This window comes from Heterocephalus glaber, unplaced genomic scaffold (genome assembly GCF_053883595.1).
Source record: "Heterocephalus glaber isolate CG9 unplaced genomic scaffold, H.glaber_assembly_v1.0 deba00001564, whole genome shotgun sequence".
NCBI lineage: Eukaryota > Metazoa > Chordata > Mammalia > Rodentia > Bathyergidae > Heterocephalus > Heterocephalus glaber.
The window spans coordinates 20,318,111-20,334,660 of record NW_028258351.1 but is presented as its reverse complement, the minus strand read 5'-3'; the positions used below and the strand labels follow the sequence as shown (position 1 = coordinate 20,334,660).

General features: G+C 47.7%; 1 protein-coding gene across 3 annotated transcripts; it reads left to right on the top strand.

The window, feature by feature from the left end:
- Positions 1-216: 216 nt before the first annotated feature.
- Positions 217-13,485, top strand: Ccdc42 (coiled-coil domain containing 42). Of its 3 annotated transcripts, XM_004857509.4 has the most exons (8): positions 217-375; positions 1,341-1,435; positions 1,686-1,791; positions 2,124-2,228; positions 4,330-4,527; positions 8,905-9,126; positions 9,232-9,390; positions 13,204-13,485. In XM_004857509.4, the coding sequence occupies exons 2-8, from the start codon at positions 1,353-1,355 to the stop codon at positions 13,282-13,284; spliced, it is 954 nt and encodes a 317-aa protein (XP_004857566.1). In that variant the 5' UTR covers positions 217-375; positions 1,341-1,352; the 3' UTR covers positions 13,285-13,485. The 3 variants fall into 3 exon arrangements, with proteins under 3 accessions (XP_004857566.1, XP_004857567.1, XP_021094007.1); XM_004857510.3 differs by lacking the exons at positions 217-375; positions 8,905-9,126 and having other exon boundaries at positions 405-1,435; XM_021238348.2 differs by lacking the exons at positions 217-375; positions 2,124-2,228 and having other exon boundaries at positions 407-1,435.
- Positions 13,486-16,550: the final 3,065 nt, after the last annotated feature.

Genomic DNA, 16,550 nt, shown 5'->3' with positions numbered 1-16,550 from the left:
GACAGGGTATGTGTTACAGCAGGTTCTGGAGCTGAGGTTCCGCAAAGTGGGCCGGGTGGGCAAGACGGGGCCGGTGGGCAGCTGGGCCCAACATCCGTCCCGCCCCCTTCCCAGCCCGGATTTAAGCGCCGGGTGAGGACGGCCAGCGGGGGGCGCCGGAGGACCGGCAATGTGGTGGGGGTGGGCTTGCCGAGCTCGGGACCCCGCCCCAGCCCGGGACCCCCTCGCACCCCACTCGGACTCCGGCTCTGGACCTAGGAGCGAGGCGGAGCGGCTAGCGCGGGCCGACAGCTCGGTGGAGGTCACCGCCGGGTCCCGCGCGAGGCGAGTCCCCAGGCAACCGCCGCACCCGCGGCCTCGAATTTACTAGGCTAAGTGAGTTTCTGTGCGCTGATGGGCTCGAGGAAGGCAGTCATCACAATAAACCGTTCGGATAGGGGACATTTTCGTGTCTGTGTTTTGGCATTTCTTCTCTCTTTTTCCATTCCTTCTCTTTCTTTCCTTCTCGCGTTCTTTCTCTCTTTTTCCCCTCTATTTTCTGTCCTTTCTCTCTTCCTCGCTCCCTTTCCCCCCTCCCTTCCATCTCAAGACCTGGCCCCGCGCCGCCCCCTCCCCGGGAGCCACTCACTCCGCCTGGGCCTCTTCCCCAGGCCCCGTGGCGTCTCCTCCTTGTTTCCTGGGCTTCTTGCCCGCCTTCCACACACGTACTCCCTTACCCACCTTCTCTTCCCACAGGCCCCACACATCTCGGTCCCCACAACCCCCCGCACCCTCTGCCAAGCGCCTTCTCTTCCCCTTTCTTCTTGGCCACCTTGGCCATCTGTCGGTGGTCTTACCCCTCTGCACCCGGAGGGGAGGGGAGCCGCCCTCCCCGGGAGCCTGGCTCTGCATACTCCACTTCACTCCTCTGCCAAATCGCCCTTCTCTGCGGGACACCCAGCCCTTGCCTGGGCACCATGGCAACAAGTATAAAATCTGGCCTAACTTCCTGCAAAATTCCAGAGACATGAGAGCAGAAACAGAGCTAGACTCCAGCAAGAGCAGGGTGCTTGGGACCAGAGGTCTGAGGGCAAAGCCCAGGTTCCAGTTGCCCACAGAACTAAGCAACCTGTTGCTAAGTAACCAGATCTCCCATCACCACCCCAACACATGGTCCTGAGCTGCCCACCCTGGGCCTCTAGTTGGCTTCTGCTAAGTCTCTCAAACACCCACCCACTGTGAGACTCTGGAAGCAAAAGGAGAGGAGAGACAGAGCCCAGCCACCACCCCGAGCATCGCCCGCCCCTGGTGGCCCTGTCACCTACTGTTTCACTGTGAAGACTTGCCGCCTGTGTGGTTAGGTCACTGCCACCATGAGTCTGGGCATCATGGAAGAGAAAGACCTGGCTGAGTACTTCCGGCTGCAGTATGAGGAGCGGCTGCTACACCTGCTACAGTGAGTGTCTGGGGGCTGGGTCTGTCCTATCCCTTCACCCACCCCATTCCCCACCTTCCACCGACTTATCCCCTCCGTTCCTGTATCCCAGTACTCTCAATCACCCTGCCCCATCCTCTGACACCAGACCCCCATAACCCAGCCCTTACTTGCTCCCCTAACACCAGCAAGTCCTTCCCGGTGTCACATCCTGCCCCAGCCTGCCCCAGCCTCATAACCCCCTTGTTTCTCTTGCCCATATCTTGGGCAGGAAGTTCCCCACTGTTGATAAGCAGTCAGAATCGCCATCCATCCAGCTCCTGGAAAAGAAGAAGGAGGCTGTAGCCATGCATCAGGCTATGGAACAAAAGAAGGAGGTGAGGTGGTGGAACTCAGGGATGGGAGCAGAGGTGCAGGATAGGAGAGGAGCTGTCTGGGACTCAGGGTGACAGCCTCCATCTTGTGGGTGGGGGTAGCTAGAGCTGGGATTCTGGCCAGCAGCTCTGGTCTCTTTCCTGAGGAGAACAGAAAAGTCCTAAATCTTGGGAATATCAGTGTCCTGAGATCCTCTAAACTGAGCCAGGCACAGGGTACAAAGTGAGAGGCCTCCCTGCACCTGGGGACAGAGACTTTGGGAGAGGGGATGCTGGGCCTTCCTGAGTGCTCATGTCAGGGGTTCTCCTGACCTCTCTGCTCCTGCATCCTGAAGACATTTAAGCACAGAATGGAAACCCTGAAGCTGCGCTGGGAAGAACTGGGCATCAAGGAAGAGCAGCTGAAGGCCCACATCCAGAAGTTTGAGCAATTCATCCAGGTCTGAAAGGTGTGGGCTGCAGCGGGCCAGGGGAGCCATGCTATGCAGACCAGCAATTGTCTCCCCCCCAACTCCTTCTCCTCCTCCTCTTCCTCCTCCTCCTTCTCTTCATCCTCCTTCTCCTTCTCCTCCTCATTTCTGCAGGGTTCTCATTGGGTTAAAAGTATTCTCAGTGCTCCAGTTATGCTTGGTGCTTCTACAGACATCCTTTATATCTTTCCACATTGCATTGATTGCAATTTCCTGTTTACCCTGTCTCTGCCCACCACCCCCGCGCCGTGGCTGTTTCCTATTTCCTTGCCATACAGTTTATCCAGTCAATGAATGGATGAATAGATGGATGGATGGGTGGATGGATAGATGTGCCCATCAGGGACAAGCACTTGGGGATACAATGAATGAAGTGGAGGTTTTAATCCTCTACACACTCTCCTTTTTTCTCCTTAAACCAAAGGTGGGGGACTGATGAAGGTGGGGAACTGTTGAAGGACCATGCAGCAGAGAATATTCCAAGACAACCCTCCTCATCAGTCTTTAGAGAAACAATTGTGTGTGTGTGTGTGTTACTGTGGATTGAACCCAGGGGCTTCACACTGGGTTATTTTACTAGTCCTTTTAAAATTTTTATTTTGAGACAGGATCTTCCTAATTTGCCGAGGCTGGGCTTAAACTTGCAATCCTCTTGCCTCAGCCTCTCAGGATTTAATCATCTTAAAATCCAGATATATTTGGATCTGCTTCTGTTGGCACTTAGGGAGCCCTGAAGTCCTGGCGCAGCTACATGAGAACTAATTGCTGCTCTGTCCTGCAAAGTACCTCTGCTCTTAAGTCACACTCTGTGCCCAACCATGAAGGACAAGAAGTTGGCAAGCTGGGCAAATTCTCCTGAGGTCCTGTCCATATTTTAGAGGCCAGATAAAAACCGGTGGGTAGCAGGAGATTTGAGGTGGAAGGTGCTTCAAATTATTTTCAGAGGGTCAGAAGCTTTGGTATCCCATAGAGCTTGTTACAAAAACACAACTCCAGTGACCCTCCTCTTTGCTTTCAGTAGGTCTGAGGTTGGGCCCAGGCATCAACAGTACTTTTAAGCTCCCCAGATGATTTTAATTCAAAAGTGGATTGGCAAACCATTAGTTTAGAGCTCCTGTCTCCTCCTGTGCTTACATGGCAGAGCACATATCCTCCATGTGCCTACTTCCATGTCCTCCAAATGCTGCCATCGCACCTGTCCGTGCATGTCTGGTCATGGGCACCCTTGAGAGGAGAAAGGAGACACAGGAGAGCAGTGGACAGAGTGGGCTTTGCAGAAGGAAGAAAGTGGACTCAGAATGCAGGAGCTGAGCCTTGTTCTTCCTTTCTGGGAATGGTATTACCCAAACCATCTCTTGCAGCCCCCGCTGATGCTAGTCTAAGCTCCTAGGAACATGTTTCATCTGTGTATAATCACTGTTGCCGACAGTTTGCAAGGAAGAAAGGGGCTATTGTTTCACATTTCAGTAGCTGGAGAAGTTGAGGCACTGAGTACCAAATCAGGAGAAAATTTGGATCTCCCGACCCTGGCCCAGCCATCTGCCCCCTGACAAACGGCCACTACTCAGGATAGAAACAATGGAAGCTCTGTCAGAAGGGCTCCAGCTCCCACTTCTGGACTTTCTCAGCCTTCCCCAGGAGTGAGTTCTTTCCAGGCACCGAGCCCACTGCAATATGGGTCTTCCTCTATCCTTTTACTCCTGGGTTCTCCCTCCGCTGTTCTCTGAAGTCCAGAGCCCAAATCCCACAGAATCTAAATCATTTCCTGTCTGCCCTTCAGAAGGCCATCTCTTGACTTTGAACTAAATCTCTGTTCTCACAGCCCCCCTGAGCTGTATCTCAGTTAACAGAAATTCCTTAGCTTCAAGAACTAGCTTCAGATAGCCAAAACTTAGCTTCAGATAACCCTAGAAATGTCTTCCCTCCACACCTCTTCTCCTACACGGGTGACCCAGCAATGCCTGGGCTCAGCAGGAAGAGAAGGCTGAGGGCATCACCAGCCCCCAGCAGGCAGGCGACCCAGGGAGGGCAAGGCAAGACAGCTTCACCCACACCACCTCTCTCATCCCAGGAGAATGACCAGAAGCGAATCCGTGCCCTAAAGAAAGCCAATAAGGAGCGGGAACTCAAGAGGCATCACCTGCGGGAGCTGACCAAGGCCAAGCAGGATATGGCGGCCCTGCAGCTAGAGCATCAGCAGCTGAGCAACAAGCTGCAGGACTACTCCATCTTCAACCAGTACCTGGAGAAGGTGGTGGAGAACTCTGAGGTGGGTCCCACCTCAGCACCTTCCTCATCACCCTCCTCCCACCAGCTGTGGGCTGGTGCATGGGGTCCTTCTGGGTCCCAGGGGGCTCTATCAGCAAGGATGGTCACGTAGCAGCGCAGCTGATAAAGGTCCCAGTTTTCAGTGGGTGGGGGGCCTAGTGGTGTTTCATTGTGTGTCTGTGTGCATGACAGCTGGGTAAATGTCTCCACATGGGTTGTGTGTTTATGTCTCCATGTGTGTTCATGGCTGGCTGTCTGAAGGGGTGTGCATGAGTGTGTGTGTGCGTGTGTGTGTGTGTGTGTGTGTGTGTGTGTGTGTGTTGGGGCATGTGGTTTTGGAGCACCAGCAATAAGCTTTGCCTGCATCAGCATGAGGCCCACATCTATTCTTACTCCCCCCTCCTTCCTGGTGTCTTTTGTTTATTTGAGGGTAAACTGCAGAGAGGAAAAGCACCCAACCTACCGCAGAGCTGGAGTGCTTAAGACGTGCCGGCATTTCTGCCAGCCTCGGAGATTTGCACGTGCCTCTAGGCCTGCAGTTGGTCCATCCTCTCATTAGCCCAGAGGGGAAAGTGACCCCATTATCCTTTACACAGGGACGTGAAGGCTCAGGAGGTTAGATAACCTGCACAAAGTTTCAGCTCATAAGTGGAAGAGCCTGGGATTTTCAGCTCTCTTCTTTAGGCCCCACAGTGCCCCAGACTCCTGCTCCCCTGATGTCCCTGTAGGCAGAATTCAGGGAACTTCTCAGCCTTCTTCCCACCCACGTCTCCTGAAGCACTGATGCTCTCACTGCTCCTCCATGAAACCTACATTTGCCCTTGACTCTGTGACGCAACCACACCAGCGAGTGTCCTCTCCTCTCCCATGGGGCCAGCAACAGGGTTTGGGTCAATGTCCTGTGAGGGGCACAGGCAGACAAAGGGCACACAGATTTTTTAAGCCCCTGCAGCTTCTAATTTATTTAACCTAATTTATTTGTACATGAATCCCAAATCTGTGTCATTTCCTCCATTCTAAGGTTCTATGTACTGTAAGATAAATTGTTCACGTAATGATTAGAGGAGCTTTTTGAGGGGAAAGTGGGAAGAAAAGACCACTATATTAAAGCAGCAGAAAAATTGTAAGACACGTCTTGAAGTCTTGGTAAAATGGTCATCTTAGAACTGAGGAAACTGGCTATGTCCCTCTAAACTTCAGCCTCTTGTGCCTAACTTGGCTTGTCCACAATCCATCTGCTTTCTGCCATCCCCAGGCCAGGTCTGGGGCTGGTGTGTCCCATGCTGCTGAGTGACATGACCGCCCACCCCAGCCTTGCCCAAACCCAGTCCTCATGGTTGACTCCTCCCCCGGCTCAGTTCGGCAGCCATCAATCAGCAGATCTGGTCAACTCTGCCTCCTAAGTATTTCTGGAATCCAGCCGCTGCCCCTTCCCTACTCAGTACGCCCCATCTGGAGTTCAACTCTGTCATTCCCAGTCAGACTGCTCACATTCTACAGCCTTCCTGGTCTCTCTTTCTCTCTCTCTCTCTCTCTCTCTCTCTCTCTCTCTCTCTCTCTCTCTCTCACACACACACACACACACACACATTTTATTTTGTTCAAAATATTTCAGGCATACTGGAAAGTATAGAGAAACACATAACCCAAGAGCTCACCACACAGCTTTGTCAAATCCTAATAAACACTGCTGGAAATTGAAAGCCCTTGTATGTCCTTCTAAATCTCATTCTTCTTCCCCTCTCCTTGGGAGTAGCCAGTATCGTGTTTTTTAAGTTTCTAAATTTCATGCCTGTTTTAACTAGTTTGCAACATTATCCCCTGTTCATAAACCATTATTATGCATATCCTTCTGTTACCTGCTTTTTCAATAGTTTTAAGTATATTTCTATACTTAATTGACACATAATAATTTATCTATTTGTGGGGTCTGGTGTGACATTTTTAATATGTGTATGCAATTTGTAATGCTCATGACATGATAATTAATTGTTGTCAACCATAGTTATTCTATTGTGCCACAGAACCTTAGAAATATTCTTTCTATCAAACTGTCCTGTACCAATCAATATTTTTAAGAAACTTTATATTTTGGACAACTTCTCATTAACAGAAATAGAGAAAACAGTCTATTGAATGTCCATCACACATCAACTAGTTCAGGAATTATAGCCATATCCCCCACATCTTACTGCTGCCATTTTGAAATGAATGATATTTCTTTCACCCATAAGTATTTCAGTTTTTATCTCTGAAAGATGAAAGCTCCATTTAATGTAACAACAATGCCATTGTTGTACTTGTTAAAAATTCGATAGCTATTCCGTAGTATCAGATAGCCAGCTAGTTATCGTAATAATGTTTTTTGTATAGACAGTTTGTTCCAATCAAAGTCAAACTAGTTTCCTCATACTGTATGTGTTTCTTAAGTGTCACAGACATTATTCTGGGCTAAAGAAGCCAAACACACACACAAAAGGATGTACTGTATGATTCCACTAATATGTTTAAAAAAGGAGAATCTTTCCTTGGACATCTACTTAGAAAGAAAAAGCTGGTTAAATGCCTGCTTCTTTATAGTGTTCAGAATAATGAATTGGTTTTCCATTCGTCATCTAAAAAGGACCTAACTTTTAGTGTTATTATGTATTCATGGATTTTTGTTATATTTAATACCTTTTAATCATATGCTTACTAATTTTCAAATTGTCCCCTCTTTGGACAGTCGGACCCTCTTTAAGTCAGCACATAAATCCTTTTGACATCAGAATAAGATTTCGTGATTCCTTCCTCCGAGCTCTGATGTAGTCCATTCACTTTAACTCTGTGTGCTGCTGCATTATACACCTGGAAAACTTTAGGACGTTGAGACATGAAGTTATTTCTGAGCCTCTTAAAATCCTTTAGTGGCAAAGTTCACACTCCTTCCATAGTTTACTAGGCAGCCATTCCCCACCCCCTGTACTAGGGATTATGCTCAGGGAGCTCTGTGCTACACCTTCAGTTCTTTTTATTTATTTTTATTTTGAGACAGATTTGATAAGTTTCCCAGACTGCCTCAGTCTCCCAAGTAGCTGGGATTATAGCTTGTGCCACCTCTCCAGGTCCATCTCTTCCTCCTCGTCTGGAACTCAGACCATCTGTACTATGCCACCTTGAGTATCCCAAATATGCTGCACACAGCTTCTTGTGTCTGTACCGAGGCTGTTCTCTCTCCGCAGAACACTGCCTCACCTTCTCCACCCGCTTTTGCCTGGCTATCTTCTGCTCATACTTCCAGTCTCATTTCCATCATCTGTTCTTTGGGGAAACCTTTTCTGGCTAGACTTGCCTTTTCCAATGCTGGTTTGGGGGGCCCATTTCCCAAGAGGCATATAGGAAAAGGCCAGCAGGGCAATTCCCAGGACACTAACCTCTCACTGGAAATGTCATGATGTGGAGAAGTGTTTGGGGAGTGTGTCCTGGGGGCCAGAAGTCACACTGTGATAAGCCCGCAGGGGAGGTGAATTGGCCTCATGGAACTGGAGATCACAGTCTAGGGTGAGGGGTTGCATGGCTTTTGTTCTATGAGGTGGGGACTGCCAGTCAGGGCCAGAGTGGCATGCACCAACACGGAAGACGTGAGCTGAGCCTGGTGGGCCCCCCGCCACCCCGGGATCCCCCTCTCTGGCCCAGCTTTTCCCCTAGAAAATGTAGAACAACTACCATGCTTGAGGTTATTGGCCCACTCTCAGTGCCACCCTACCCCTAAGCCTACATAGGGCTTAGCCTGTGTGTTTCACCCAACGGTTTGCTTCTCTGTCTGTCCTCCCTCTAACCCTCAAGCTGTCAGCTTCAGCAGAGCAAGGTCTAGCTTTCTTATCTCATGTTCTCTCCCTGCAGCACAGCCTCTGGCTTGTAAGTTGCTCTTGGGAAATTTTTGTGACTAGGAGAATTATTGCCCTGGGAAACATCTCCAAATGGCTTGCACCCACAATTCTCAAGTCTTGTGCCTAGAGTCACCTGGGGGATCTTTTGCAAATTTCAGATGCCAGGGGTCACCTCAGATCTGTTTTTAATCTGAACCTCTGGGAGTGAAGCTTGCTGATATCCTTTTAAAATTCCCCAGATGATTCTAAGATACAGCGAAGGTTGACAACCCTGGCTCAGCTGTGCATACCCTAACCCCCCAGCCCCCACCCCCTACCCCCCCTCCATGGCCCATACAAACCCAGAAGCAGGCATCAGGGCCCTTATTTCCTCACTGTCTGTGCCCTTGATCCTGTCCAGGGGCCTACATGAGCAGGCATCCAGGTGTCCGGGTCAGGGCCCAGCTAAGACGACTGCTTCAGTCCCTGGGGTCTGGCAGTGCAGTGACCAAACTCCCTACCCGCTTCAGTTTGAAGAGATCCATGAGGTGATCGGGCGCTACAAGACGCTGGTGAGCATGCACCACGACCTCATGCAGTCAACACGGGAGGGCCAGGAGAAGATTGAGCGTGCCAAGACACGGCTGGCACGCTACATGGAGGAGAAGGACAATGAGATCCTCCAGCACAACAATGAGCTGGCGAGGCTGCAGATGCGCTTTGACCGCGCCCGCAGTGACGTCATTGTCTGGGTGAGGGTCCCGGGGCTCTGGGTAGGGAAGCCCCAGGCCCGGGTATGTGTACACACAATACACACATGCGCACCAAGCTCACGTCTTCCTGCATCCCCTCCTCAGGAGTCCCGCTGGGCACACATCCAGAACACTGCCGCTAAGAAGACCCTCCTGCTGGGCACCATTAAGATGGCAACCCTGAACCTCTTCCAGGTCGTGAGCAAGCAGCTGAAGGAGGCCACCCAGGTGTCCCTGGAGGACACTCACAAACAGTTGGACATGGTAGGCAGAAGTGGGTACTAGGGCCAATTGTTGGGCTAGCCAAGGAGGTTCTGGATTGGTTGATTGGGGAAACTGAGACAGAGCCAGTGGCTCTCACCTGTTAACAGCATCAGAATCACCTGGAGAGGGCATGAGGCCTGTTCCCCGGGCCCAGCTCCCATCTCTGGCTCAGTAGGTCTGAGATGACAATCCATCAATTTGCATATTCAGCAAGTTCCCAAGTGAGGCTGCTAAATGGGGTCCCACAGTTTGAGAACCACTTCATCAGTGCTTTTTGGTCCCAAACCACGGGGCAAGAGCAGGGACCCAATAGTGAATCCATTAGTTGTACAAAAGTCTTAATAAATTCCAGTGAGACACTGGGAACTGCTAAAGGCTTGTGCTTGAGGTCCACTCTGGTTTTTTTTTTAAAAAAAGGAAAATTGGCAAGTTTACAGAAATGTTAAAATTGTGTTAGCACTAATCTGAAACATTCTTTGAACCAGTGGAAAGAAAATTAAAAAGGAGTTAGAATTTTCATTGTATGATTCAGTTATTTAATGTCATCCATATTCCTGTGCCACCCAACATCATGACCGAAGTTACACACATCATACTTTTCGGGAAACTTGGCACCAGCAAATGCATGAGCAGAGCATCTTCTGACATACCCAGAACCGTGACCAAATAATTATCTGTTCCTTTGCAAAAGCCCTTAGCTCTACTGTGAACTATCAGAAACCTCCTGAGGACTGAGATTTTGTTTGTTTTGCTCCCAGCTCTATCCCCTAGTGTCTAGAACAATTCCTGGCATGTACTAGACACAAAAGAAGTATTTGGTAAAAAGATATGAGGCACAAGCCAACAAGCAATCGAGTAAGGGGCTCTTGCCCCGTTAAAACAGATGAAGAAAAGCAAAACTCATGAAATTTAAAAGGTTGACCACCTAGGAAGAAGGATTTCCCTAAAGCAGGCTTCATCTTAAGACATACTAGAGCAGAATTATTTTACTGTCCAAAGAAGGGAATTGATAAAAAAAAATTTGTTCTAGAAGGAGAAACTCTTAGGCTTTGCAGTAGGTTATTGTCACCTCTTAAAGCTTACCAGTGACCACACAGAGTTCATTTCTGTTGAACGTTTTTTTACCAAATTGGAACTTAAAACAAAAATTTGTTGGATGTGGTGGCGGAAGCCTATAATCCCAGAACTCTGGAGACTGAGACAGGAAGATCACAAGTCTGAGCACCCCTACGTAACTTGGTGACTTAGCGCGATGCTGTCTCAAAATAAAAAATTTTAAAAGGGCTAAGCAGGCATATGGCTCAGTGCAAAGACCCTGGGTTCAATCTCCAATACACACACACACACACACACACACACACATTAAAAGGCCTAATAAGGCCTTAGTATTACTGTGAAAAGATACCCTGTCCCCTGTAGTAGGGTCTCAAGCCCCCTCCCTTTAGCTGTGCTCTAGGAGGTGGTGACCTGCAGCTTCCTGCCCCCAGTCAGATCAGAGCTTCCAGTCTCTCCATTCCAAATTTTGAGCTTTCTGAATGCTTGATTGTTTTCTGAATTTGGATTCAGAAAATCTCAGCCTTGATTTGTTTATACAGGAGTACTTCATATTACCCAAGAGTGATCTTAAAATACCTCCCTTCATTCCCATAGGATATGAGCCTACTGGCAGGAATACACATTACCAAGTAGCCTGAAAGAAAAAAAAAAGAATCTGGAGACATATAAGTTAAAATCAGAGATCGGGACTAGAAAGATAAATACAAATATAGTAGAGCCTTGACTTATGAGCTCAATTTGTTCCCAAAGGCTGGTTGGTCAGTTGAAGGCTCAGGCTCCTCTACACAGCCTTCAAAGTCTCTCTCCTGTATACAGACAGATCTCAGTGTCCTTAGAGAGACATTGGCCCAGGATTTCTCAGTTAACCCCACACAGGAAAGGGTGTTGTCATGTTCCTTCCAGAACTCTTTAAGGGCTAACTCTATCTGAGACCATCTGGAAGCACAAGCAGCCTGCATTTGAGTCGTAACTCAATACTTTGGTCATAAGTTAAAACTAAAATTCTGATTGTAACCCAAGTTGTTCATATGTCAGGCCAGTCGTAACTCAAGGGTCCACTGTACAGTGGCTTCTTAGATTATCAGGGCCTTCAACGGGAACAATAGTGACTCTGAGCTTCCTGATAAACAGATGTAAAGGAACATACAGTTTTTGTACCAAAATAAGAAAATATAAAGTTTACTCAGGGGGAACATACCTTTCCCAGACACTTAGTTCTAACTGAAATTTCTCAGCGAGGCTTCAGAGACACTCAATGAATAATGTTCTCAACAATAGTCCTACAACAGCTACAGGCACAGGCTTCAAAGCAGATCTTAGACAGAACTATGAACATGGTACACAGAACTATGAACATGGTACACAGAACAACTCTGGAAAAGACCATGACAATCTGAATGAAATGCGAAGGGTCTAGAATAAGCCCTAAATAAACCACCCAGAGCGGCATTTTCCAAACTGCTTAGCAAATCCTATGATCTCAAGATACTCTTTCCTATGAGGGAACAAAAGGGCCCCACAGACTAATACATCTAGAAAAATGTAACTTAAAGTTCAGATTTAAACAGTACAGGATTTGGTGAAGTCTTTATTACAACTCTGCACTTTGAGACCCTCAAACAGATGTTATTTCTAAAGCTTACTTGGCCATAGAGCCCTTTTTGGGCTGTGTGACCACTTAATATAAGGGCACAGTTTGGGAAATGCTGAATTTGTCTTCTCTGTAATATTTGGAAAGTTGCTTTAATTCATTGGCTCTGTATTTCTTCATTTGTAAAACAAGAATCAGTAATAGTAACTATATCTGTAGCTGACAGGGCTGTTGAGAGATTTGGACAAAGTCTGTGTAATGCTCTCTACAGAGACAGTTGAAAAAGAAGTTTTAGAACTGAGATCCTAGAAGGTATCAGGGCCAACCTTTGCTCCCACTTTCCTTTAAATTTTTCTGGTTTGTTTGTTTATTATGCGCTGGGGACTTGAACCAGACCCTCATGCATGCTAAGGACATGCTCTCATGAGCTACACCCTAGCTCACCTCTTCCCTTTGTAAACATGAAAAAACTGGCCTGGAGATGTAGCTCAGTAGTGGAGCTTGCCTTTAATTCCCAGCACTGTAAAAAGGAGGAGGAGGAGGGACGAGGCGAGGAGAGAGGGAATAGGAAGAAGAGGAGGAGGAAGAGAAAGAAGAGGAGGAGGAGGAGGAGGAGGAGGAGGAGGAGGAAGAAGGAGGAGCTGACTCCTGAAAGATGAAGTGATTTCCCCAGAGCTTCTGCATCAGGAGCCCAGCTGGGTCTTCTCACCTCCAAAGGCAGCACTGTGTCATGCCTACTGGAAGCTCTTCAAAACAGAAGCTAATGAATAGATTCAAGATTATCATAATGAGCATCAGTTGGGTCTAGGTTCCAAGTTCACCTTGAGGGTGTCCCTACTTGGATTGGGCCCTGCCTGGTAAATGCTTTTATTCCTCATCCCATCTGTAATCCTCTCTCTTTCTTGCTCTTTCTGTTGGACTGCAGCCCATTCTTCATACTATCACTGTGTCTGCCTTTAGGAGGTCCCAACCCATTCCTGTGTATGGATTTAAATCTGCTAAACCAGATGCTCTATTTAACCTAGAAAAACTGTCAAATGAGGCAACATGACTGCCTTAAGAAGTCAGTCTCAGGAAAGCAGTAAATTCCTTCCTACAACATGATCCATCTTGGGATGGGGAAGTCTCTGGCTGGGTAGGGTTAACTCTGGTCTCTGTCTTGTCAGATTCAGCAGTTTATCCAAAACCTATCGGACATCTGGGCAGAAGTAAAAAAGAAGAACCAACCACCACAAGTCAGGGTGTAAGAAGGCAGCATGGTTCAAGAATGTTCTGAGAAAGTCACTGTGAGAGAGAAAGTTCCTGGTGAGCTCGCAGTCCAGCCAGTTCAAGCCAGTGGATGAGGACCTTGTTTGGCTTTCTACTGGCAAACACCTTGTCATTTTCCCTCAGGCCTCAGTCCATCCCAGTCCCAAGGATATTAAATAGTATAAGAAGTTTGTTCCGAAGTTCTCTGTCTTTTTGGTAGTTTGTTCTTGAGGGAAAGAGTCCGTGAGCGGAGAGCCCCACAAGCACCGCCTCTCAAAGCTCCTCCCTTAGGCCTCCATGGAACTAGAAACGGTGACTTAGGTCTACTGTCTCCAGCACGGTAAGTACAGGAGACCCCTTCTGTCCTCTGTCACTTCAAAAATTAGCCTCCCCACAAAGTTGATGTTTTCAATTACGGTAAAAAACTCACTAGAAACTATGAGGGCTGCTTCCCAAGCTGGAGTTGCCAAAGTACTGAGTCAAAAAGTCTTCCCTGGCCACAGGAGCAGTCTTGCTCCCTTACCTCTTGTTCCCCTTGAAACATGCAATCTAATGTCAGCGGTGGCAATGCAGGAACAGCCAGATGGTTGCTTGGGAACCAGTGCAGGACCACTAACATGCCAAAGGAAAACCTAAAGGCTCAGGAGTATCGTGGCAGACTGGAATGATGATTAAAACCAGCAAAATTAATCAAATAGGAGTAAATGTAAAGTTTGGAACTTTGGTTGGAAAATTCATCTGCACATTTCCAAGTCATCAGTGGCAAAATCTAGCCCATAAAGAAGTAGTGGGTTTTTTTTCAAGTTTTATTTTTCATTAGTACATGTGCTTATGTTCTTCGTGGGAAGTTGGTATGCATACACAGCACATCTTCATTCTCTTTTCAGTCCCTCCTCCTTCTCCTCCTTCCCTTCCCCTTTATCTCTTTGTCCCCTGCCCATTTGCCAAAGATCTATCTCCCTGTTTCCTATTACTATCCTTTGTTTTGCTCCATAGTTTCTTATGTAAGATAAACCATGCAATATTTAAGGCTGCATGTCTGATTTCTTTCACTTAATATTGTGGTCTCAAGGTGCATGCCTGCAAATGACTCAAATTTATTTTTCTTTATGGCAGAGTCGTACTCCAGTGTATGTAAATACCATATTTTCTTTATCCATCCACCACTGAGATTCCAACTTACTCCAGAAAGAACAGTTGTTGTCAAGAAATCAAAAAACAAAAGCTGGCAAGGCTGTGAGGGAAAAAGAAGCTTTTTACATTGTTGGTGGGAATGTAAACTAGTATAACCACTATGGAAATAAGTATAAAGATTCCTAAAAAAACTAAAACTAGAAATTCCATTTGTCCCAGTTATTGCTCTTCTAGGTATCTTCCTGAAAGAGTGAAAGACATCATATTACAGTGATACATGCACACCCAGGTTTATAGCAGCACAACTCATAATAGCTAAATCTGACAAGCAATGTTTATTGAACATGTATTCTATATGCATCAGCCTCATGAAAACTCTATGAGACACCATCATCCCTATATCACAGAGCAGGACATTTGTCCAGGACACTGCCCAAAGGACAAAAGGGTTAGGATTCACACTTGGGTCCACCTGCCCCAAGCTAGGCTCTGCTATTTTTCCCCCTCTGAGTCAGACTTGAGAACATCCTACAAGGGTTTTGTTTCCCACAATCCTGCAGGGCCCTCAGACTGCCAAGATTGCTGGTGCCTACAGGGAAGGCACTGCTGCAAGTGCCCCATGGGATGCCCAGTGAGTGGCAGTAAGCTCCACCCTTGTACATAACACCTTATTCTCAAAAGGTGTTCGGAGAGGAGCAGGAGCTGCATCACCTGGGGACTGTTAGATATGCAGATTCCCAGGCAGGGCCTGAGAATCAGACTGGGGGTGGGATCCAGCAATCCCAATCCACATGACTCTAATGTGTGCTCAGGCTAGAGACCAACCTTTTTCTGGTGACCGAACACTTTCAAGTGTCTGAGCTCCATTCACTTCCCAGCCTGGGAGGTAGGATGTACTACTACCTGCACTGGTCAGCACTCAGCCAGAGAAGCAGACTGATACCGAGGCTGTGTGCTTCATCCAAAATGCCTGGGGCCAGAAGTGGTTCCGATTTTGGAATATTTGCATATATAGTGAGATATCTTGGGTATGGAACCCAAAATTCATTTGTATTTCAGATATACCTTGTGCACCTAGTCTGAAGATAATTATATATGATATTTTTAATTATTTTGAGTGATGTTTCATCCCATGAGATCAGGTGTGGAATTTTCCACTTGTGCAGGCACTCAAAAAGTTTTGGATTTTGGAGCATTTTAGATTGTAGATTTTCACATTAGGAGTGTTCAACATGTACAGATATAAATAGATGAAGATTTAAGTGTGGGTACATGTATAGGCATGGCTGTATCTTATTATATATGGCTTTCTTACAGGGGTTTGACCGTAGGCATACTCAATAACACTGCTGTTTTCAGGTCTGATGCTGGAGCTTGAAGTTCCCAGGGGAGGTAGCTGGGAAAGAAACCAGGATTCTTAGCTGGGCATGGTGGTGCATGCCTACAATCCTAGCTCTCTGGGAGGCTGAGGCAGGAAGATCACAAGTTTGAGCCCAGCCTGAGCAACTTAGTGATTTAGCAAGAACTTGTCTCAAAACAAAAGTAATATGGAGTGAGGGGCAAGAATGTAGCTCAGTATGAAGGTCCTGTGTTCAATCCTCAGTACTGGGAAGTGAGGGGAAGGAGAAGAAGAAGGAAGGAAAAGACAGAATCCTTTATTTTGGAGCTGAACACTGACCTGGGCATGAGAGAAGATGACGTAGTTGCAAACCCAGCCGCTGCCGCACACCATCAGGGTGAGTTGGCAGAGTTGTGTGAGCTGTACAACGTGGCTGTGATCCCCTTCCACCCCAAGCCCTCCACGGAGCACTGTGGCGACCCACTTCCATAGGAAACAAGCAGGCAGAGGAATTCTGGGGAGTGTGGCTCAGCCTGGTTCAGCTGACATGGCACAAGCTCCCCACCACTAATATTCTCCCCAGTTCACAGCTCAGGAGACACAGGCAGGCTCTGCTTTACAAGAAAGACCTGGGTGCAATAAGGAGCAATGGGTCTGGCCTGGTCCAGACAGGGCTCTCAGTGGAGTCGAGTGGAGGGCAGAGGTTATCCTCCAGCCTCAGGATGGGTGAGTTCCACAGTGGCGATCAGACAAGAACGAGGAGTCTGGGCCCCACATACAGGTTTTTGGGGG